Source organism: Acartia tonsa, chromosome 3, assembly GCF_053477335.1.
Source record: "Acartia tonsa isolate MP-2025a chromosome 3, ASM5347733v1, whole genome shotgun sequence".
Classification (NCBI taxonomy): domain Eukaryota; kingdom Metazoa; phylum Arthropoda; class Copepoda; order Calanoida; family Acartiidae; genus Acartia; species Acartia tonsa.
The window spans coordinates 60,395,913-60,421,657 of NC_137262.1; the positions used below are offsets into that span (position 1 = coordinate 60,395,913).

A 25,745-nucleotide genomic window follows, 5' to 3' on the forward strand; every position below is an offset into this window, starting at 1 on the left:
TCATGTGATCAGTGTGAGAAGGCCTTTGTATCTGGTAGTGACTTGGCCAGACATAAAAAGATCCATACAGGTGAAAAACCATACTCATGTGATCAATGTGAAAAAACATTTTCTCGTAATGAAATCTTGACTAGACATAAAAGAATTCATACTGGATATAAACCAATCTCATGTGATCAATGTGAAAAAACCTTTGCAACTAGTGGTAACTTGACTGTCCATACAATGATCCATACAGGTGAGAAACCATTCTCATGTGATCAATGTAAAAAGACTTTCTCACAGAATAGTCATTTGACTTCCCATAAAAAGATCCATACAGGTGAGAAACTATACTCATGTGAACAATGTGAAAAGACTTTCTCTGATATTAGTAATTTTACTAGACATAAAAGACTACATACTGGTGAAAAGTCATTCTCATGTGATCAATGTGTTAAGTCATTTTCTCGAAAAGGTGAATTGACTGTCCACAAAAGGTACCATACTGGTGAGAAGCCATTCTATTGTAAACTTTGTGACAAACATTATATCTCTAAATCAGATTTATCAAAACATAAAAAATCCCCTGGACATTTAGAAATGATGAAAACTTGTAATGATACAGTTCTACCTTCTGTATCTATTAGTTTCATTAAATGTGAAGAAGTTGATGTTAAAGAAGAAGAAATATTTGAGGAAGATCCTCTCTCTATCCAGATGAGAGCTGACAATATTGAAGAAAATATTAAACAAGAAATAGAAGATCCTCTTTCTTGTCAAGAGAATTATGATGAAGATAGAATTGTTTAATCATAAAATAGAAATACAATAAATAATTTGTCATATGATACAAATGTTTTTTTTTGTTTTTTCTTGTAGCGTAAATAAAATACAAGTCTAATGAAAACATACTATTTTCAGATTAATTTATAACAAATAAAAATGCACAGCTTAAAGATATCAATCAGAAAGAAGTTTTCCACTAATTTTGTTTACAAACACACAGGTTATTAACTTTTCTAAAATCCTGACATGCAAATGTTGGTACGTCCGACAGAATATCTAACTAAGCAAAAAAAATTCTTAGCTTTGGCTATATTGAAGCTAGAAGAATGTTTTTTTTTAGTTAAAAAAATTGTGTAAGTGAGTCATCAAGTCATTCGTATGTTGGTATATCCTTCCCTGGTTACAGTTTAGTATATGTAGCTTGAGGAAGGGTTTGTAAAATCAATCAATCTTGTACACTACGGACATCCGCATCCTGTCATTTGTATGTCTGTCTAATAGGTATACGTTATGTACAAAGTAAAATTACATTATTGTTGTCTGGCAGTTTGTATACATTAAATAGACTTTGGACTTGTAGAATTGGCATGTATACATTTTAAAAGTTATTTCATATAAATAAACAATAATTTTCCGCCATATCATATTTGTGAGTTCAGTTTATAATAATAAAATGGGAGGAGTCCGCGTTGATTATCATATTTAAGTAAATGGGCGGAGATTTTGTTATAACTATTGTTAATGATTTAGGTTGATAATTGAATTAAAATAAGTCAGTGACTAACTTTCACAGTGAACAGAGAATTAAGGAATAAACTCATGAAAGGTACTTTAATTTATTATCATATCTACAGTATTGTTGTCTGTTGGTTTGAATGGAAAATCCGTAGTTGGTAATGTGTCAGCTTACTGTCGGGGAGGGGTCAGGTTTAAGGCTGAGCCTCACTGCGTCATAATAGAGGCATTAATAATGGTAACTAATGCTGCTATGTTAGGTGCGTGACATCAACAGTAAGAATAAGGGTGATTAGCTTGGTCCATAAGCAGGAGCTGCTCATTACCATCAATTACCTCATATGGGTGGGGATGCTGTCCATGACACTCAAACGCCATGGTCCAACAACCCAGCATAACAAAGGGGAGCCAAATGTCTGCTTTTCTGTTCAAATTCCAGTGGTAATAGGTTAAGTAACTCCCATTTGACAATAAACTCTTTGATTGCATGACCTTTGTCTGAGAAGTTCTTACTGTGCATAGTAATGAGTTACGCAAGATTTTGGCCACTGCATCCCCCCCTACTCTAACTATTAATGTTGCGCACCTGACATAGTAGCAGTAGGAACCATTTTCAACATCTTTAGTTATGACGTTGTGTTAAGCCGAGATTCGAAACTATCACCTCCCCGACGATTAGCGGATGCGCTACTTGTTGAGCCACATTACCATCCACTGTTGTTCTGTTTGAGCCGCTACATTACATTAATCTTATATACCTAATGATAAATTTACATTTTAAAAACCTATATCATGTAATAATGAATGATAATTAATAATTTGCCGCCAGAATCTTTATTCACTCTAAAAATTGCTTGTCCAGTTTCTGATTTAAAGTGGGAGGAGTCTGCCTTGAGCATCTTACTTAAGTAAATGGGCGGAGATTTGGTTTAGCTTCATTTTAATAAACAAGGAGTTAAATATTGTTAATGTTTTAGGTTGATAATTGTATTAAAGATAGTCAAGAACTAACATTCATAGTGAACAGAGAGAAATCCATTATACAGATCTATTATAAGGTATTTAAAGTTTTTTTTTGAGTTATACTCCAGAAAGAGTTAGGGTTAGATCTGTTAACTGATCTTTAAGTTTAGATGCAGACCCAGTGGTGGCTGCTAGCAAGAGGGGACAGTTATTTAACACCTGTCCCCTCTATTATTTTAATTTAATATCTAATCTATATGAAACTCTGCATTAGTTAAACTATTTTTCAAAAATAGACAAGACAAGACACTTTTGTATAGCCACCAGGGCTATCAAGCTCCACGCTGTCTCAATGGGGCTACTCGTTATTACCTTACCCTCGCCGAGTATGGCAGGTGTCCCAAATTAAGTCACCGTAATGAATGATGCTATCCGCAGAGGAGCTTGGAAAAAGGATTGAACAGATATTATGTACCTAACTATTAAGCATCCAAACCACTCAATAATCTCCCTTCTTATTCAACTAGGGGAAGTTGCATGAATTTATTTAACTGAGAAATTCGAGTTGCCACATGGAGACTAGAACTCGAACTCTTACCACCGTAACTCAGTGCGTTACCACTGAGCTACGACGCCCCTTATCTCAAACTTTGAAATTCCTCATTTCAATCTCCTGACTCAAATATTAAATTCTAACTCCGCCCATTTATCATTAATTTAGAAAAATTAAAGTAGGAGAAGTTGCTAAATATAATAAAAAAATAATTATAGAATTATAAAAACTAAATCTGGGGAGAGGGGGGGTGGCTGGATTATAAAACCATATCAACCTCTGTACACAATATAAATGTTAACATTCTTGTTTATTACTTTCTTTGTACAATTTTTATTAGCGAAGCTTTTATACAATTGACTGTAGGTCTTTAACAGTAGGTCTTATCGTAAAGTTAGGCATATCAGAATTTTTCTGATGATTTTTTTAACAATAAGTAAAGAATCAGTAAAATTGTTAAAGAAAGGTAGTTTGTATTAAAATTATTTTGCTTTATTGACAACAACTTGGATATGACTTTTACAATTTTTCTTGCTTTGCTTCTATAGAAGTTGTTATCTTTGTTTCAGTTTTTACCTGAATGTTGTGTTTATTTGAAAATATTTGAAAAACAATACTTTATTTTTTTATTAATAAAAATAATATTTTAGGAGATTGAGAGAGGATGAATACCTGTGATATTTGTAATAAGAATTTTACATTGAAATCTAACTTGGTTGTTCATATGAGAGTTCATACAGAAGAGAAGCCATACTCATGTGATCAATGTGAGAAGACATTTACAACTGGTGGTAATTTGACTAGACACAAAAAGACACACACAGGTGAGAAGCGATACACTTGTGATCAATGTGGAAAGACATTTTCTGATAATAGTAATTTGATTAAACACAAAAGGATCCATACAGGTGAGAAGCCATACTCATGTGATCAATGTAAAAAGACATTTTTTAATAATTGTGCTTTGACTGTTCATAAAAGAGTTCATACAGGTGAGAACCCTTTCTCATGTGATCAATGTGAAAAGACATTTACAACTAGAAATCACTTGACCTACCACGATAGGATCCATACTGGCGAGAAGCCATTCTCATGTGATCAATGTGAAAAGACATTTGTAACTGGTGGTGATTTGACTAATCACAAAAGGATCCATACTGGCGAGAAGCCATACGCATGTAAACTTTGTGACAAACATTATACCTCTAGTTCACAGTTATCAAAACACAAAAAATCTGTTAAACATTTAGAAATGATAAAAACCTGTAATAATACAGTTTCACCTCCTGTTTCTATTAGTTTAATTAAATGTGAAGAAGTTTATATCAAAGAAGAAATTGGAGAAGAAGAAATATGTGATGAAGATCCTCTCTCTACCCAGATAAGAGCTGACAATATTGAAGAAAATATTAAACAAGAAATAGAAGACCCTCTTTCTTGTGAACAGAAATGTAAATGAATAATTTCTAATATAAATACAACATAATTATTATCCAATTTTAATTAATATCCATAACATCTCTACTTTATTATTTTTTAACACCTTGCCTAAATTAGAGAACAGTTTGTCCAGCCGTTTTTGAGATAGTATTGACCTTGCATACATACATAAAGAAAGTCATCATAATATAAGATTTGTATTTAAACTAAAAAATAAATTACTGTTAATGACAAATATTTTGTTTTTATTTTGACAACATGTCTCCATATCTATAATAAGTAATGAAAAATTAACTACCTAAACATTTTTTTATGTTTTTTTAAGTACAAATCATTAATTTGATAATTTATTTTGTATAATGTAAATATTCTATAATTGTCTAATCTTAATATATTATTTTCAGATTAAGGGGGGGGGGGGCGTAATGACATAAGCTCTTAAACCGTGAGCAAAATGGTCTAAATATTGAGCTAGACCCTTCAAACTTGGTATATAAGCCTAGTCCTATAGGTATTACATCTAAATGGCAAAAAAATCCAAAAAATTTTATTTTTAGGTTAGGTTAGGTAAGAAAGACCCTGCAGAAATGGGGTTTTTAGGCTTTTTTGGTCTATTTTGATGTGGAAACTTGCCTTAGATTGTTTTTTCTTAGGGTTTTAACTTAAATACACTGTATCTATTCATATGGACATTATACAAGATGATTCAGCAAGTCGGGGACCGACCCCAGGGGGCTAGGTGGGTGGCCCGCAGGGGTTAAGTTCATTTTTCCCAATATACTGTTGTGATACATCAAATTATAGGTTTTTTAGGTCAAGGAACTCAAATTCAGAGCTAAAATAAGCATTAGACTAATCTGAAGCTAGCCCCAGCGGGCTAGGTTGGTGGCCCGCAGGGGTTAAGTGCATTTTTTCTAATATATATCTTGTTATATATCAAACTATAGGTTTTTTAGGTCAAGAAACTCAAATTCTAAGCGAAAATTAGCATTAGACTGACCTGAAGCTAACCCCCCCGGGCTAGGTTGGTTTTCTGCAGGGCTTAAGAGCATTTACCTAACCTAACCTAGAAACTTACTTATATTTTTACAGGTTTTTTTCTTGAATAAACTGTGTCTATTAATGAAGACTTTATTTAAGATGATCCAGCAAGTCGGGGACCGACCCCAGCGGGCTAGGTGGGTGGCCCGCAGGGGTTAAGTGCATTTTCCCCAATATATATGATGTGATACATCAAATGATATGTTTTTTAGGTCAAAGAACTCAAATTCAGAGCTAAAATAAGCATAAGAATAATCTGAGGCTAACCCCAGCGGGCTAGCTGGGTTGCCCACAGGGCTTAAGCTTAAATCAATAAATCTTCGAAAAAAAGGCCTTTGGAAAAACCGGTTTTTAGGACATAATTTGTTGAAATAATCATTTTCAAATATTTGAAACATAAATGTCTCATAATATGTTTCCCAAATATATAAAGGATTTTACATAATTGTTTTATTTTCTATGCATAATTAAGTTTTTAAAAAAATCATTTCTCTTGAATGACCCTGTAGTTTATCATTCATTATTATTTATCTTTTTCTTTTCTTTTTTTTTTCATTTTTTTCATAAAAAAATATATTCTAAAAAAATAATAGAGCATAGAAAGTATATAAAATATGAGATCTGCATCTGACAAATTTGATAGAAAATATCACAATATATGAAAGAATTTCAACTTAATTATTGACTGTGAAGTAGAGAGACATGTTCTTCAGCATCTCTTCAACCCCACCACGTGTATTGTAGCCGACAATGTTCATGGACATGAGTCTCTTGCACAACTCCAGCTCTCTGGTGATTCTTCGGTGAGAAAGAACAGCCCTAGCATCATGGTTGCCACGTGAAACAGAACTCAACCTGCGGCCTACACCTACAGATCTTCTAGACTGTGTGTTTACAGGTCTAAAAGAAGATGTAGTTTGTGGCTTAATCCTAGAGTTTAGGTCGTATTTGACCAAACTGGCATCCATGGAGTCACGGATATACATCCAAATACAGCGAAAATAGGCTTTAGAACCTTTCAAATTTAGTGTTACACTATCATTTTCCCAGTTAGAGGGAACATGGCAAAGTAAGTTGTGTTTGTTAAACCTCATTACCCATCTAAATGGAAACAAAGGATTCTTCCCCTCATTCACATTTTGCTGGTTAACAAATTCCTGGATTTTCGAGATTTCCTCCCACTTAGTATTTTCAGCTGGGGTCAAAATAGGGGGAGCAAAGGCAAACCGGATGTTCCAGTTGCACAATAGGTATTCATTGAGAACACAGAGAATGTTCTGACATTCTACCAATCCAAGATGTTTATACAAACTAAAAATATCCAAAACAACTTTGATGTCATCATACTTACAGTTTTTGATGAACATCTCAAGTTCATTGACAAGCTGATTCACTTCAGTGTCAGATTCAAACATTAAACAGGCTAGAGTATTGTCAATGCCTGGAATAGACTTCAACGTTTCTGAGAAATCAGAAAATGAGTCCTCACAACCAACATACAAAATCTTACAGGTATCCACAGAACTTCCAGGTAACCTGTAGTGGAAATACTTGCTTTTAGGCATTCTGGAGCGAATTACCATGACACTCATTGTTATATTAAACAATTTCTGAAAAAAATATATATATCATTTTCCAAAATATTCAAACTAATCAAATATTAATATAAATTATTTCTATAATTGTTGGCTGCTTCCAAAACAAATTAATAGTAAATAACTTTAACTATACTAAAATCAAGTCAAAAGATTAAAATCATACTTACTGAACTTAATCTTTAAAGCACAGTGGAACCATTTATTTTCTGCTACTTTTGCTTTAAATAAACCAAGCAGAAAAGAAATACATGGTTTTTGCATAAACCATAAAAATACGAAATAAAATGAATAGGTACTTATTCTAAAGTCACACTTTAATCTGAAAAAAAACATAAGAAATAAAATGAATACTTACACTTTAATCTGAAAAAAACATGGTTTTTGCATAAACCATAAAAATAAGAAACAAAATAAATACTTATTCTAAAGTCACATTTTAATCTAAAAACTAGTTTCTGTAAAAACAGTAAAAAACTAAAAAAAATCCATTCTAAGATATACTTTTACTTATTGTAAAAGTGTCTTGTGATAAAAACATGAAGTAAAAAAAGGTTATTTATTCTAAAATAACTAGGGATCATGTCGAAAAAAAAAATATAACTCTTGTTTGTATTTAAACAAAGAGTTATTAGTGCTTACCATTTTGAACAATATGCAAGAGATTAAAACCAGATGCTCCTCTTTTAGTAAGACAATCAGCCAATTGTTCTGCACCTTTAACCCACTTGATCTGATTGATAACTTTTTCTTTAAGCATGCATTTTAGCATACCAATCTCAATTCTCAATCTCTTATCATCAATCAAAGAAGTAGACATGATAGCATCAACACAAGAGCGATTATCAGTAATAGCTTTAATCTTGATACTATCTGCTGCTTTCCCAGTCAGCTCAGATATCAGTCGCCTAAGGTAAATAGCATTTTCTAACCCATCTACCAAGCTGAAAGCTTCAGCTGCAAGTGTACTCCTAACAATTCTACGAACTTTGTTAGCCTGCCACTCAATCAATGACATATTGTCATCCTTATCTTTAAGGAATATCAATTGACCACCTACAGAGCCTAGACCATCATTGATATTTCCAAATGATGCATCAGTATAAACCAGAATCTCTAAACTTGCTACATCAAGTTTAGGAAAGAAAATCTTACACTCACTTTCTTTCAGATGTTGAATGACTTTTCTAGCTCTTACTAGATCATCAACAGTGCCTTTCTTAAATTTTGTGCTCAAATCTATCAACTCAAATGAAATATCTGGTCTAGTAGCTCTAACAACCCAATTAATTCCACCAACCATTTTCCTCAGATCAGAAAGTTCTCCTTCTGATAGAGGGGAATTCTTTTGACGAGCCCTACTTGGCTCCAAAGGTTGGACTTTCAAATTTTTCTCCACATAAGCATTTTGATCTAACATAATTCCATAGTTAGATTGGTTTATCTTAAAACCAGTATACATAAAACTACCTTTCTCATTCTTGCCAACCTGGAAAGCATTCATCAATGGAATAATGACTTTTTCATTAAATTCCATAGTACCTGCATGAATAAAATCATCAACATGTACACCTACAATTCCAATTACCTCACCATTTTGGTTGACCATGAAGAAAACTGCAGGATCAAGTTCAGTTGCCCTAAATCCTGCTTTAAAGAGTTCATCAATAACTCTTTCATACCATTGTCGGGAAGCATCTTTTAAGCCATACAAGCATTTTAAGAGCTTCCAAATCTTGTCTTTTTCAAGATTTGCCTCCTTAGGGGGTTTTACAAAAACTTCGCGTTGAATTTGTTCCCCTTGGAGAAATGCTGAATTAATGTCAGTTGTCTCTACCTGTCAGCTTTTGCTAGCCGCTAAAGACAATATCAATCTAAGAGAGCTTTTGGTCATAGTTGGGGAATCTGAAACAATTTCATTTGTTTCTTCATAACCCCGTGCTACTAATCTAGCTTTAATTCCATCATCTTTTTCACAAACCACCCAGGTTGTAGTGATTCTAGGTTGACCAACATCCGCTACAACCTCATATGTCTTGAAGTCTTTCAGCTTTTGAAGTTCTGCTTCCTTTGCTGCTAAACATTCTGGTTGCTTCTGCAAACTTTTAGGAACCATAACAGCATGAACTTCCTCAGGTGTATCTTGAATCTTTTCAAATTCAACTGCTTCACTGTCGAACCAAGCTTGAGTATTATCATCATACTCTATATTCCAAATATTAGAATATTTTCCAGAAGCTTTGCCGCCTCTGCTGATAATGGTTGCTTCATTCCAGGTACCATCTTCTTGACGAATTCTAACCTTATCATTGACACGGATAAGTTTAATTTTGGCCTGTTTAGTATTCTTAACAGGAGTCAACTCTTTGTCAGCCTTCCTTTTGTTAGAATGATTTTCTTCATTTAAGGTACCTTCTTGTACACTTAGATCCTCTTTTTGTGAAGTATTAGCTTCAACACATTCACTCTCATTATCAGGCAACATCTGAGAACCTACAGTCTCAATGTTGTCTTCAGCAAATTCTATTATAGAAGAATCATTAGTATTATCCTCAACTGTATTCTCCTTTACACTACTTGGCAATGAATCAACTACTTCCTTGCAGTTGTCTTCACCTCTTACTTTAGCGGCTAGTTCCTCCTTAGCCTTTACAATCCTGTTTGCTGAACACCTTACAACATTGGCTCCATGCCTAAGATGAATAATCTTACCATCTTGAAACATAACTTTGGCAGGGCCTCTCCATCTGTTTATACCTTCACGAAGATAATACACAATATCTCCATGTTCAAGCTGCATCTCTGCACACCTTATCTTAGACTTAAGAGCTCTTTTGATTCTCTCGCTAAATTCTGACTCAATGAAACCTTTGCGACTTGCTTTTAAAGCCGCAATATGAGCACCTAACCTATCACTTACTGTGCTTTCTTCCCATGAAGGGGGGCCATCAGTCATAATATTTGGCAAATTTGGATTCCTTCCAAACACCAATTGATTAGGACTGTATCCATGTACATTTTGCAGACAATTCTTAGTCATGCAAGCCCACGCCAATTTTGCATGAATGGGTATATTTGGAAAATCTTCTTCTATTCTATCTACTATATTGTCAACAGTATAGTGATTTTTTTCACACATACCATTTTGGTAAGCAGCTTCAGCCCCTGTAGTAAGATCTACAATATTCAACCAGGACTTGAGCTCTTGCATCTCAGCATTTACAAATTCTCCCCCATTATCATTCAAAATTGCCTTAGGGACACCATATACTGCAATCCACTTTACTAGAATTGCAGTGATAACATGTTCTGGACTTTTATTAGGTATAAACGCAGCTTGAGTTAATCTTGTATACATATCAATCATATACAAAATGTGTCCTGATTTCCATTTCTTAAGATCAATAGCTACTTTTTCATTAAAGTCTGTTGCCATTGGCATTGCTACTGCAGGCCTATCAGGACTTCTTTTCCTAAGAATACAGGCTTCACAGCCATCAATAATCTTGTCAAGCATAGAACCTATTCTTGGTTGCCATGCATTAGCCCCTTTCAAGAGATCAACAAAACATTTCTTTGGTCTGTGACCACCAAATTGCTTGTGAAGTTTTAAATATGCCTTTTGGCATTCATTATCTTCACATGATTTGAAATTTACTGCCAATACTTCTTCAACCTGACACACCTCACCACTTTTCTCTAGTAGTGGCAAAATGTAATGTCCTGCTGAAGAAGTAAACAAATCTTCTGATTTGTTATCATTCTTTGAGAAGTAGACTTTATCTTCATTCAGATTTAGAATCATACCTCTCTTCTTCATGTCTTTCTTAGACAAAAGTAGAGGAATATCTGAACTGATCACATCAACTTCCAGTTGATCAAGCTTTCCAGCTATCATGGCAGGAATCCTATATCTACCTACAGATTTTAGTAATCCTAGATTACCAAACTGGAATGTTTTATTTCCTTTCATTGGTCCTAAAACCATATCTTTCATGTTACCTGGTAACGATGCTATATATATTTTCATCCACTCTTCCCCTGCTACTGAGGAAGAGCAACAAGTGTCAAGAGCAGCACAATTTATTGCTTCTGCAGTAAAATGCACCATGGTCTTGGGATCACTTGCTTTTAAAGCAATGTCACTGAAAAACACATGTTCATTCTCATTGCTTTGAGAATTATCAGTGGTTTCAGTATAATTCACACTCTCATTCTTGTGAGGACAATCTCTAACAAAATGATGAGTGGACTCACATATTCTACATCTGAGTTGATTACCATCTCGACCAATTCCATTCTTACCTACCGGTTTCCCACCGGGTTGGAATGGTCTACTACCATTGTTATTGGGTCTGTTACCCTGATAACCATTACCTCTCCCTTGGCCTCTTCCTCTATTATTACCTTGGCCTCTTCTGAAGCCTCCTCTATAGCTATTAGCTGCTAATACATCCTCAACTGGCTCAGATTTTATTGTAAAACTATCTTTAGATTTACCTTCAGATGTTTCTGAAGCTGAAGAAATAGTATTTCCTAAAACCTGCCTCATTTGCTTCTTAGCTTTATCATAAACTAGTAAAACTTCATCAAAGTCTAGCTTAGACATTATCATACTAACCTCCCATCTTTCCAGATTGGCATTTAAAATTAGCATAAATGTAATAATGTCTCCATCAATCTTTTGTCCGACTCCTTTCAGACGATTGACATGGGAATCAAAATTCCTAAGAAAATCATCAATGTTTTGATTATCTTTTCTTTTACAATTTACAAAATCCTTAAACCTTTGAAACTTATCCACTGTTTTATCCTTACTTAGGATCTTATCTAAATAATCTGTGATATGTACTGGACCCTCTTGAGATTCTAATTGCTCAACAGTTAAATTTTCCAGAATTTCTGACTTTATGTCTGTACCAAAATGACATTCATCATCAGGTAATGCTAATGCTATAGTAATACCTAATTTTTCCTTTTTGATATCAGTAATTTTACACCAAAGTTCAATTTCCTTTTTCCAAGTTTCATATGACCTTGCTTTACTCAGCACAGGTACACTAATGCTCACTCCTGGAGCCATTTCTGTTTTAGTCTAACTAACCTATGAGAGAAAGAGATGGTCCGTAGATCAAAACGTAGCTGATGCTACTATTGATAAAGTGACTTACTTCTCACTTAATACAGACAAATGCACATCCTCTTTCTCTCTTCCTCACATTCTACCAAGATATACTTATCTGGAAATAAACACATATAAGTTAAAGGGAGAGGATAACAAATACATTTTACATTATATCTGAAATCACAATTATTATACAAATAAACATTCAATTAGTAAACTATAATATAACTAATACTATAGTATATATTATAGTTTATCAGTTAGATCTGTTAACTGATCTTTAAGTATAGATGCAGACTCAGTGGTGGCTGCTAGCAAATTGCTTTCTCCTCTTCTGTATCGACTTAGCTGTGTTAATATTTCCGACGCTATTAAATGATATATAAAGACCTAATTGAAAGTCGCCATAGGCTCCCCACCCCATGAACATTAAACAAACAGTTATTTAAACCCTACCCCCTCTATTATTTTAATTTAATATCTAATCTATATGAAACTCTGCATTAGTTAAACTATTTTTAAAAAATAGACAAGACAAGACACTTTTGTATAGCCACTAGGGCTATCAAGCTCCACACTGTCTCAATGGGGCTATTCGTTATTACCTTACCCTTTCCGAGTATGGCAGGTGTCCCAAAGTAAGTCACCGTAATGAATGATGCTATCCGCAGAGGAGCTTGGAAAAAGGATTGAACAGATATTATGTACCTAACTATTAAGCATCCAAACCACTCAATAATCTCCATTGTTACACAACAAGGGGAAGTTGCGTGAATGTATTTAACTGAGAAATTCGAGTTGCCACATGGGGACTAGAACTCGAACTCTTACCACCGTAACTCAGTGCGTTACCACTGAGCTACGACGCCCCTTATCTCAAACTTTGAAATTCCTCATTTCAATCTCCTGACTTAAATATTAAATTCTAACTCCGCCCATTTATCATTAATTTAGAAAAATTAATGTAGGAGAAGTTGCTAAATATTATAAAAAAATAATTATAGAATTATAAAAACTAAATCTGGAGAGAGGGGGGGGGGGGGTGGCTGGATTATAAAACCATATCAACCTCTGTACACAATATAAATGTTAACATTCTTGTTTATTACTTTCTTTGTACAATTTTTAGTAATGAAGCTTTTATACATTTGGCTGTAGGTCTTTAACAGTAGGTCTTATCGTAAAGTTAGGCAATGAGGCATATCAGAATTTTTCTGATGATTCTTTTAACAATAAGTAAAGAATCAGTAAAATTGTTAAAGAAAGGTAGTTTGTATTAAAATTATTTTGCTTTATTGACAACAACTTGGATATGACTTTTACAATTTTTCTTGCTTTGCTTCTATAGAAAGTGTTATCTTTGTTTCAGTTTTTACCTGAATGTTGTGTTTATTTGAAAATATTGGAAAAACAATACTTTATTTTTTTATTAATAAAAATAATATTTTAGGAGATTGAGAGAGGATGAATACCTGTGATATTTGTAATAAGAATTTTACATTGAAATCTAACTTGGTTGTTCATATGAGAGTTCATACAGAAGAGAAGCCATACTCATGTGATCAATGTGAGAAGACATTTACAACTGGTGGTAATTTGACTAGACACAAAAAGACACACACAGGTGAGAAGCGATACACTTGTGATCAATGTGGAAAGACATTTTCTGATAATAGTAATTTGATTAAACACAAAAGGATCCATACAGGTGAGAAGCCATACTCATGTGATCAATGTAAAAAGACATTTTTTAATAATTGTGCTTTGACTGTTCATAAAAGAGTTCATACAGGTGAGAACCCTTTCTCATGTGATCAATGTGAAAAGACATTTACAACTAGAAATCACTTGACCTACCACGATAGGATCCATACTGGCGAGAAGCCATTCTCATGTGATCAATGTGAAAAGACATTTGTAACTGGTGGTGATTTGACTAATCACAAAAGGATCCATACTGGCGAGAAGCCATACGCATGTAAACTTTGTGACAAACATTATACCTCTAGTTCACAGTTATCAAAACACAAAAAATCTGTTAAACATTTAGAAATGATAAAAACCTGTAATAATACAGTTTCACCTCCTGTTTCTATTAGTTTAATTAAATGTGAAGAAGTTTATATCAAAGAAGAAATTGGAGAAGAAGAAATATGTGATGAAGATCCTCTCTCTACCCAGATAAGAGCTGACAATATTGAAGAAAATATTAAACAAGAAATAGAAGACCCTCTTTCTTGTGAACAGAAATGTAAATGAATAATTTCTAATATAAATACAACATAATTATTATCCAATTTTAATTAATATCCATAACATCTCTACTTTATTATTTTTTAACACCTTGCCTAAATTAGAGAACAGTTTGTCCAGCCGTTTTTGAGATAGTATTGACCTTGCATACATACATAAAGAAAGTCATCATAATATAAGATTTGTATTTAAACTAAAAAATAAATTACTGTTAATGACAAATATTTTGTTTTTATTTTGACAACATGTCTCCATATCTATAATAAGTAATGAAAAATTAACTACCTAAACATTTTTTTATGTTTTTTTAAGTACAAATCATTAATTTGATAATTTATTTTGTATAATGTAAATATTCTATAATTGTCTAATCTTAATATATTATTTTCAGATTAAGGGGGGGGGGGGGGCGTAATGACATAAGCTCTTAAACCGTGAGCAAAATGGTCTAAATATTGAGCTAGACCCTTCAAACTTGGTATATAAGCCTAGTCCTATAGGTATTACATCTAAATGGCAAAAAAATCAAAAAAATTTTATTTTTAGGTTAGGTTAGGTAAGAAAGACCCTGCAGAAATGGGGTTTTTAGGCATTTTTGGTCTATTTTGATGTGGAAACTTGCCTTAGATTGTTTTTTCTTAGGGTTTTAACTTAAATACACTGTATCTATTCATATGGACATTATACAAGATGATTCAGCAAGTCGGGGACCGACCCCAGGGGGCTAGGTGGGTGGCCCGCAGGGGTTAAGTTCATTTTTCCCAATATACTGTTGTGATACATCAAATTATAGGTTTTTTAGGTCAAGGAACTCAAATTCAGAGCTAAAATAAGCATTAGACTAATCTGAAGCTAGCCCCAGCGGGCTAGGTTGGTGGCCCGCAGGGGTTAAGTGCATTTTTTCTAATATATATCTTGTTATATATCAAACTATAGGTTTTTTAGGTCAAGAAACTCAAATTCTAAGCGAAAATTAGCATTAGACTGACCTGAAGCTAACCCCCCCGGGCTAGGTTGGTTTTCTGCAGGGCTTAAGAGCATTTACCTAACCTAACCTAGAAACTTACTTATATTTTTACAGGTTTTTTTCTTGAATAAACTGTGTCTATTAATGAAGACTTTATTTAAGATGATCCAGCAAGTCGGGGACCGACCCCAGCGGGCTAGGTGGGTGGCCCGCAGGGGTTAAGTGCATTTTCCCCAATATATATGATGTGATACATCAAATGATATGTTTTTTAGGTCAAAGAACTCAAATTCAGAGCTAAAATAAGCATAAGAATAATCTGAGGCTAACCCCAGCGGGCTAGCTGGGTTGCCCACAGGGCTTAAGTGCATTTCACCTAAGCTAACCTAGAAACTTACATTAATTATTGTTTTTAGGTTTTTTTTCTAGAATAAACTGTCCATTCATGAGGACCTTATTTCAGAAGATTGAGCAAGTCGAAGACCGACCCCAGCGGGCTAGGTGGGTGGCCTGCAGGGGTTAAGTACATTTTCCCCAATATATATGTTGTGATGAATCCAATTATATGTTTTTTTAGGTCAAACAACTCAAATTCAGAGCTGAAATAAGTATTTAACTAATCTGAAGCTAACCCCAGCGGGCTAGATAGGTAGCCCACAGGGCTTAAGTGCATTTTACCTAACCTAACCTAGAAACTTACATTTAATATTTTTTATAGGTTTTTTTTTCAAATAAACTGTCCATTCATGAGGACCTTATTTCAAATGACCCAGCAAGTCGAAGACCGACCCCAGCGGGCTAGGTGGGTGTCCCTCAGGGGTTAAATGCATTTTTTTTAAAGTATGTGTTGTCATACATCCAACTATAGGTTTTTATGGTCAAGAAACTCAAATTTACAGCTAATAAAAGCATCAGACTAATCTGAAGCTAGCCCCAGCGGGCTAGGTGGGTTGCCTGCAAGTCTTAAGTGCATTTTATCTAACCTAACCTAGAACCTTACTTGATTTTTTTATGTTTTTTTTCTGGAATAAACTATGTCTATTTATTAGAACATTATCTAAGATTTAAGACCCCAGCAGGCTAGGTGCGTGGCCCGCAGGGGTTAAGTGCATTTTTAGTTGTCATACATAAAATTATAGTTTTTTTAGGTCCAGAAATTCAAAGGGGTAGTTTCACGAAATGCATTTGAACTTAATTTAGTGAACTGCATATTTTTTTCCTGGTTAATTGGTTAAACTACATTTATATGGTATATATTTGAAAGAATTTCAATTTTGATAGTACAATGTTAGCGGTGGAAGAATTTAATATGCTAATAGGATACAATTTTTTAATTTAATGTATACCACATACCACGAAAAACTAGCATCAGGTTGCAATTGTGTTTTTTTAGCTCCAAATTGACTTTAAAAACCTATAGTTTGATGTATAACAACACATAATTTGGAAAATTTACCCCTGCAGGCCACCCATCTAATCCGCGGGGGTTAGCCTTAGGTCAGTCTAATGCTTAAAAAAGCTCTGAATTTGAGTTTGTTGACATAAAAAACCTATGATTTGATGTATGACAACACATACTTTAGAAAAAATGCACTTCACCCCTGTGGGCCACCCACCTAGCCCGCTGGGGTCGGTCCCAAACTTGCTGGATTATCTAAAATAATGTTCTCATTAATAGACACAGTTTATTCAAGGAAAAAAAACAAAAAGAATAAGTAAGTTTCTAGGTTATGTTAGGTAAAATGCACATAAGCCCTGTGGAAAATCTACCTTCTAGCCCGCAGGGGTTAGCTTCAGGTAAGTCTTAAGCCAATTTTAGCTCTGAATTTGAGTTTCTTGACCTTAAAAACCTTTATTTTGATATATAACAAGATCTATATTGGAAATAATGCATTTAACCCCTGCGGGCCACCAACCTAGCCCGCTGGGGCTAGTTTTAGATTAGTCTTATGCTAATTCTAGCTCTGAATTTGGGTTAACTGACCTAAAAAACTTATAATTTGATGTATCGCAACATATACATATATTGGGAAAAATGCACTTAACCCCTGCGGGCCACCCACCTAGCCCGCTGGGGTCGGTCCCCGACTTGCTGGATCAACTTAAATAAAGTCTTCATTAATAGACACAGTTTATTCAAGAAAAAAACCTGTAAAAATATAAGTAAGTTTCTAGGTTAGGTTAGGTAAATGCTCTTAAGCCCTGCAGAAAACCAACCTAGCCCGGGGGGGTTAGCTTCAGGTCAGTCTAATGCTAATTTTCGCTTAGAATTTGAGTTTCTTGACCTAAAAACCCTATAGTTTGATATATAACAAGATATATATTAGAAAAAATGCACTTAACCCCTGCGGGCCACCAACCTAGCCCGCTGGGGCTAGCTTCAGATTAGTCTAATGCTTATTTTAGCTCTGAATTTGAGTTCCTTGACCTAAAAAACCTATAATTTGATGTATCACAACAAATATATTGGGAAAAATGAACTTAACCCCTGCGGGCCACCCACCTAGCCCCCTGGGGTCGGTCCCCGACTTGCTGAATCATCTTGTATAATGTCCATATGAATAGATACAGTGTATTTAAGTTAAAACCCTAAGAAAAAACAATTTAAGGCAAGTTTCCACATCAAAATAGACCAAAAAAAGCCTAAAAACCCCATTTCCGCAGGGTTTTTCTTACCTAACCTAACCTAAAAATAATTTTTTTTGGATTTTTTTGCCATTTAGATGTAATACCTATAGGACTAAGCTTATATACCAAGTTTGAAGGGTCTAGCTCAATATTTAGACCATTTTGCTCACGGTTTAAGAGCTTATGTCATTACGCCCCCCCCCCCTTTATAACAAATAAAAATGTACAGAGTATAGATGTGTCAACAAGAAAGAAGTTTTTTAACAATTTTGTTTACAATTCACAGGTTATTCATTTTTTATCACCCAGCTTGGGCTAACAAAACATAATCTCATAAATTTTTCTGTTGTAAGCATTTTTATTTCGTCTAAATAAACATTGAGTTGCTGCCAGAATTTTATTTAAATATATTCGTGTTAAGTATAAGATTAAGATGTAGTAAAAACCTATTGAAATATTTAAAGCTTAAAAGTGTGGTGTACTGTTCGGTAGTTTTGGCAATGATAGACCGGATTTTCTCGAGAATAGTTGGAGGCTAGATGGAGCCTACTTTTGATTCAAGCTTCTATAAAACATAACTTACTAAAACACAATGTCATATATTTCCATAAGGTAGATACAATGATGGTTTTTCTACTGTTAACACAAGCCACACAATTTCAATTTTAAAAATGATTATAAGTAGGAGAAGTACATCTTGAGAAACAGGATTAAGTAAATGGGCGGAGAATTTGTTATGATTTAATTTCAATAAATATAACTAGTGTTAATGATTTAGGTTTATGATTGAATCAACGTCAGTGAGAACTAACTTTCACAGTGAACAGAGAGAAATCCATTATACAGATCCACTTTATTTTTTAAGGTATTTAAATATTTTTTGTGCTGTACATCATAACTCAAGAAAGAGTTAGTGTTAGGGTAGAAACATTTTGTTTTGTAAATATTTTGCTGACTATTTCCGAATTTTGCACCTACTCTATATATTACTTCATGTGCTGGCCTGTCAAATTTTTATAAGAAATATGCCTTTACTTAGCATTTATCCACGATAGTGTCTGAAATTTTGTTTAATTTTGCTGACAGTCTAGATGTTGTCATGAATAATTTTTTTCTATTATATTATTTGTATTTACCGCCTAAATCATTGAAATACTATTTCGCCTATTTCTCACTTGCTTAGAACAAATATAGTAGGGGGAGTTGATAAAGGGGGTTATACAATCATATTAGCCTCTCAGTCACTCTTTGTTTGTCAATGTAAGGTTTTTTTACGCCTGTCTATCTTTCTGTCATGTTGCTTTTTATTCTAATTACTGTTTTGATTTATTTTCCCTGCACAATTAATTGTATAATAATTTATATTTACCGGCCTAATGCATATAGGGGTGCTCATTTTACTCCCCTGCCTCAAATTTAAATTCTAGCCCATTTATCACTGATTTAGAACAATTAAAGTAGGAGGAGTTGCTAAATATTCTTTCATTATAAAAACTTAATCTGGAGAAAGGGTGGTTGGGTTATAAAACTATATCAACCTCTGAACACAATATAAATGCTGTTATTCCATGTTTGTCAGCTTCGCTTTTATAAATTTTGTCATCCTTGTTTATTACTTTCTTTTTACAATTTTAAAGTTTTTAACCTGAATGTTTATTTGAAAATTGAAGAAAAATATGTTTCTAAAATTTTAAAAGCGAAGCTTTTTTACATTTGTCTGTACGTCTATAACTGTAGCTCTTATTGTAAATTCAGGCATGTCAGATTTGTCCTGACGACTTCTTTTAAAATAAGTATAGGATCTCTAAAATTGTCCTATGAAAATTATTTAGCTTTATTGACAACAACTTGGATATGACATTTGCAATTTTTCGTGCTTGTCTGACCGTCTGTTTTTTATTCCTTTGCTTCTATGGAAGTTGTTATCCTTGTTTAAGATTTTACCTGAATGTTGTGTGTATTTGAAAATATTGGAAAAAACTAAATTTTGTGTTTTTATTAATAAAAATAATATTTCAGGAGATTGAGAGAGGATATACCAACATGAATACATGTGATATTTGTAACAAGAATTTTACAAAGAAAGATAAATTGGTTGTTCATATGAGGGATCATACAGGAGAGAAGCCATTCTCATGTGATCAATGTGAAAAGGCATTTACAACTAATAGTAATTTGACTAAGCACAAAAGAATTCATACAGGAGAGAAGCCATTCTCATGTGATCAATGTGAAAAGACATTTACAACTAGATTTAATTTGACTAACCACAAAAGGATCCATACAGGTGAGAAGCCTTTTTCATGTAATCAATGTGACAAGACCTTTTCGCAGAATAGTTCTTTGACTTTACATAAAAGACTACATACGGGTGAGAAACCATTCTCATGTGATCAATGTGAAAAGACTTTTTCTCAGAATAGTGGTTTGACTATTCACGAAAGAATACATACGGGCGAGAAACCATTCTCATGCGATCAATGTGAAAAGACATTTACAACTAGTACTAATTTGACTAAACATAAAAGAGTTCATACAGGAGAGAAACCATACTCCTGTGATCAATGTGAAAAGACTTTTTCTCAGATTAGTGGTTTGAATATACATAAAAAAGTTCATACTTGTGAGAAGCCATACTCATGTGATCAATGTGAAAAGTCCTTCTCTGGTATTAGTAATTTGACTGTACATAAAAGGATCCATACAGGAGAGAAGCCATACTTCTGTGATCAATGTGAAAAGACATTTGTAACTGGTGGTCAATTGGCTCAGCACAAAAGAGTCCATACAGGTGAAAAACCATATTCATGTGATCAATGTAAAAAGACATTCTCTGATAATAGTAATTTGACTAACCACAAAAGAATTCATACAGGTGAGAAGCCTTTCTCATGTGATCAATGTGAAAAGACATTTTCTTGCAGTGACTACTTGACTTTCCACCAAATGGTTCATACTGGTGAGAAGCCATACTCATGTGATCAATGTGAAAAGACATTTTCTCAGATTAGTACTTTGACTGTCCATAAAAGAATCCATACTGGCGAGAAACCATTCTCATGTGAACAATGTGAGAAACATTATACCTCTAGTTCACAGTTATATACTCATAAAAAATCCCCTGGACATTTAGAAATGATGAAAAGCTGTAATAATACAGTTTCACCTTCTGTATCTATCAGTTTAATTAAATGTGAAGAAGTTGATGTTAAAGAAGAAATTAAAGAAGAAGAAATATTTGAAGAGGATCCTCTCTATCCAGATGAGAGCTGACAATATTGAAGAAAATATTAAACAAGAAATAGAAGATCCTCTTTCTTGTCAACAGAATTATGATGAAGATAGAATTGATACTATTGATATTATTCATCATAATATATAAATATAAATATTCAATTGTCATAGGATACAAATATTTATTTAGAGTGACAGGAGTAATGCTCAATTATGTAAAAATCTAAACCTTATTTTAATTGTTAAACTGTTAAAACACCGCAATTAAATCTTTATTTATCAAATGCTGGACAAAGACAAATAACTTTTGGCCAAATATATAAAAAAAATCTGTGTCTGGTTTTACTTTTAATTGATATATGAATTTATTTATTTAATCTATCTCCTTTTTTATTTTGCTTGCAACTTACTTTTTAACAATAATTTATTTTACTTTAATTTTCTGGTAATAATTTTGATGTTTTTAAGCATAATGACAATCATTAATTTATTTGTTTCTGTGTGAATAGAATATTTATCAAATGTAAATATATTTTTTTCAGATAAATATTTATAATACATAAAAATGCCCCAAGAATAGATAGCAATGTTACAAAGAAAACAAGTTTCCTACCAATATTGTTTCTAAATGCACAGGTTATTTAGTTTTATTAATACTTAAAGCTTTACCTTATTCTCTAGGGGCTTCACTAATATTAATATTTGGATTGTTTGAATATGAGCTATTGACATACATACATTTAAAAACCTATCTTATGTAATAATGAATAATAAACAATAATTTTTCGCCAGAATTTTTATTTAATTAACATCACACCATTTAACTAAAGATTTACTTGTCCCGTTTCTAATTAAAAGTGGGAGGAGTGCTATATGAGTATCATATTTAAGTAAATGGGCGGAGATTTTGTGAGGTTTTATTAATAAACAAGAGTTAAATATTGTTTGTGTTTTAGGTTGACAAAAGTATCAAAGACAGTCACTAAACTAACATTTATAGTGAACAGAGAAATCCATTATACAGATCTAGTTTATATTATAAGGTATTTATAGTTTTTTTTGGGCTTTACGTCATTAGATCTGTTACCTGATCTATATTATACTCTGCCTTTTTAAAACTATATTAAGAATTTTACGGTTTTCAACAATTTATGCATTTTTAAGTGGAGGAAGTGTGAATTTCTCGGCTGCTATTCAAGAGAGACTAATGATTTTTTGTTTGTAAAGAAACATGGCCAGTTGGTGTGTCGTTAATGCTCTGAGAAAATTTTTATTTTTTCCTTAGTACATGGCGGATTTTTTTGTGTGATGATTCTTGTTTGTATTGGGAATTTATCTTAAATACACTCTTTTATGGTAAACAATGCTGATTTTTAAAAAAGTATTTTGCACCTACTCTATATATCACTGAATGTGTTAGTCTGTTTGTACTGCTCTCATTTGAATTTTTATAAGAGACTCTGCTTTATCAAAGATAGATTTCGGAACTGGTTGTACCAAAAAGAAAATTATTTTAGTTGTCATCAATATTTTTTTTCTATAATGGCAATTTCTTTTTATTTATTGCCCAAATATTAAATTCTAACTCCGCCTATTTCTTGTTGATTTACAACAATTAAAGTAGAAGGAATTGATAAATATTATAAACAATAATTATAAAAACTAAATTTTTGGAAAGAAGAAGGGGGGGGGGTGGAGGGTTAGTAACCATATCAACCCCTGTACACAAATATAAATGCTGTCATTCAATGTTAGTCAGCTTTGCTGTTTATGAATGCTATCATCCATGTTTATTACTTTCTTTCTCCAATTCTAAAAGGAAAGCTTTTTTACATTTGTGATTACGTCTTTAACAGATAGCTCTTATCGTAAGTCATATCAGAATTGTAAAAAAAAGGATCTGTAATATTATTCCGAGGAAGGCTATTTGCACTTATAAACATTTAGTTATTTAGTTAACAACAATTTTTATATAATTTAGTCATTGGATTTATACAACTTTATTTTTTAGCTTTGCTTCCATGGAAGTTGTCATCCTTTATTTTTTTTATCCGGATTTTTTGTAAACAATTTTTACCTACAAATATCTGTACAACAATATTTTATGTTGTAATACCTACTAATCCTTAAAAATAATTTCAGGAGATTGAGAGAGGATATACCATCATGAATACCTGTGACATTTGTAACAAGAATTTTAAATTTAGATCTCAATTGACTATACATAAAAGAGTTCATACCGGTGAGAAACCATTCTCATGTGATCAATGTGGAAAGGCATTTTCTCGAATAAGTCATTTGACTGCACATAAGAGGATCCATACAGGTGAGAAACCATTCACGAATACCTGTGACATTTGTAACAAGAATTTTAAATTTAAATCTCAATTGACTATACATAAAAGAGTTCATACCGGTGAGAAACCATTCTCATGTGATCAATGTGGAAAGGCATTTTCTCGAATAAGTCATTTGACTGCACATAAGAGGATCCATACAGGTGAGAAACCATTCTCATGTGATCAATGTGAAAAGTCATTATCTGATAAAAGTGCTTTGACTTATCACAAAAGGATTCATACAGGTGAGAAACCATACTCATGCGATCAATGTGAAAAGACCTTTGCTACTGGTGGTGAATTGACTGTCCATAAAAGAATTCATACTGGAGAGAAACCTTACTCATGTGATCAATGTGAAAAGTCTTTCTCTACGAATAGTAATTTGAATGTCCATAAAAGAATTCATACTGGTGAGAAAGCATACCCATGTAAACTTTGTGACAAACATTATCCCTCTAGTTCAGCCTTATCAAGACATAATAAATCCCCTGGACATTTAGAAATGATGAAAAGCTGTAATAATAAAGTTCCACCTCCTGTATCTATTAGTTTAATTAAAGGTGAAGAAGTTGATGTCAAGGAAGAAATTAAAGAAGAAGAAATATTTGATGAAGATCCTCTCTCTATCCAGATGAGAGCTGACAATATTGAAGAAAATATTAAACAAGAAATAGAAGATCCTCTTTCTTGTCAACACAATTATGATGAAGATAGAATTGATACTATTGATATTGTTCATCATAAATTATAAATATTGAATTGTCATAGTATAAAAATGTTTATTTAGAGAGACAGGATTAATGCTCAATTATATAAAAATCGAAATCTTATTTTAACTGTTAAAACACCGCAATTGAATCTTTATTTATCAAATGCTGTTCAAAGACAAATAACTTTTAGACAAAAATATAAAAAATCTGAGTTTCGTTTTACTTTCAATTGATATATGAATTTATTTATTTAATCAATCAGAATCTCCTTTTTTATTTTGCTTACAACTTTATTTTTAACAATAATTTATTTTTACTGTAATTTTCTGGTAATAATTTTGATGTTTTTAAGCATAATGACAATCATTAATTTATTTGTTTCTGTGTGAATATAATATTTATCAAATGTAAATATATTATTTTCAGATAAATATTTATAATACATAAAAATGCACCAAGTATAGACATCAATGTTATAAAGATTAAAGTTTCCTATCAATATTGTTTCTAAATGAACAGGTTATTTAGTTTTATTCATACTTAAGGCTCTTCCTTATCCTCTAGGGGCTTCACCAATATTAATATTTGGATTGTTTGAATATGAGATATTGACATACATACATTTAAAAACCTATCATATGTAATAATCAATAATAAACAATAATTTTCCGCCAGAATTTTTGTTTAATTAACATGACACCATTTAACAAAAGTATTTACTTGTCCCATTTCTGAATAAAAGTGGGAGGAGTACTATATGATCTTCATATTTAAGTAAATGGGCGGAGATTTTTTTATTTATTGAAATAAGAGTTAACTATTCTTTTTTTTTTGGGTTGACAAAAGTATCATTGTCAGTCAGCAACTAACAATCACAGTGAACAGATAGATATCTGCAGAGGAATTTTGTTTGTGGAATAAATTCATGAAAAGTACTTTAATTTCTTATCATATTTTACATGCAAAGCCTTTCTCCAATTTTGACCATCTGTCCGTATTAAGTTCACATTTATTCTGTTTGAGCCGCTAAATTACATTGATATTGTATGATGACAAAACGATATTTAAAAACCTATATCCTCAAATAATGGATGATAAAAATAATTTGCTGCCAGAATCTTTATTCACTCCAATAATTGCTTGTCCAGTTTCTCATTAAAAATGGGAAGAATCCGCGCATTGGGCATCATATTTAAGTAAATGGGCGGAGATTTAGTTTAGATTTTTTTTATGAACAAAAGTTAACTATTGTTTATGATTTAGGTTGACAAAAGTATCATTGGAAGTCAGCAAGTAACAATCAAAGTAAACAGAGAGGAATCCATTATACAGATCTACTTTCTATCACGAGGTATCTAATTAAATATTGGGAGGTAAAGAATCTCTGTACA

General features: G+C 32.8%; 3 protein-coding genes and 1 long non-coding RNA gene across 4 annotated transcripts; 3 read left to right on the forward strand and 1 right to left on the reverse strand.

Annotated features, from left to right (window-relative positions):
- The first annotated feature begins 2,478 nt into the window (after window positions 1–2,478).
- LOC145314759 (uncharacterized) lies at window positions 2,479–4,356 on the forward strand. The gene is made up of 2 exons (XR_013877864.1): window positions 2,479–2,561; window positions 3,670–4,356. It is a non-coding gene; the product is annotated as an uncharacterized LOC145314759 (long non-coding RNA).
- A 3,370-nt stretch (window positions 4,357–7,726) lies between these two features.
- Window positions 7,727–11,704, reverse strand: LOC145314987 (uncharacterized). Its single transcript, XM_080155056.1, has 2 exons — window positions 9,031–11,704; window positions 7,727–8,895 (listed from the first exon to the last, which is right to left on the reverse strand). Exons 1-2 carry the CDS (start codon window positions 11,702–11,704, stop codon window positions 7,727–7,729), a joined length of 3,843 nt encoding a protein of 1,280 aa, XP_080011182.1.
- A 6,575-nt stretch (window positions 11,705–18,279) lies between these two features.
- LOC145314754 (uncharacterized) lies at window positions 18,280–21,849 on the forward strand. The gene is made up of 2 exons (XM_080154812.1): window positions 18,280–18,354; window positions 20,088–21,849. The coding sequence occupies exon 2, from the start codon at window positions 20,112–20,114 to the stop codon at window positions 21,339–21,341; it is 1,230 nt and encodes a 409-aa protein (XP_080010938.1). The 5' UTR covers window positions 18,280–18,354; window positions 20,088–20,111; the 3' UTR covers window positions 21,342–21,849.
- LOC145314756 (uncharacterized) lies at window positions 21,843–24,604 on the forward strand. The gene is made up of 3 exons (XM_080154815.1): window positions 21,843–21,938; window positions 22,259–22,345; window positions 23,445–24,604. The coding sequence occupies exon 3, from the start codon at window positions 23,469–23,471 to the stop codon at window positions 24,393–24,395; it is 927 nt and encodes a 308-aa protein (XP_080010941.1). The 5' UTR covers window positions 21,843–21,938; window positions 22,259–22,345; window positions 23,445–23,468; the 3' UTR covers window positions 24,396–24,604.
- The last annotated feature ends 1,141 nt before the right edge of the window (window positions 24,605–25,745 follow it).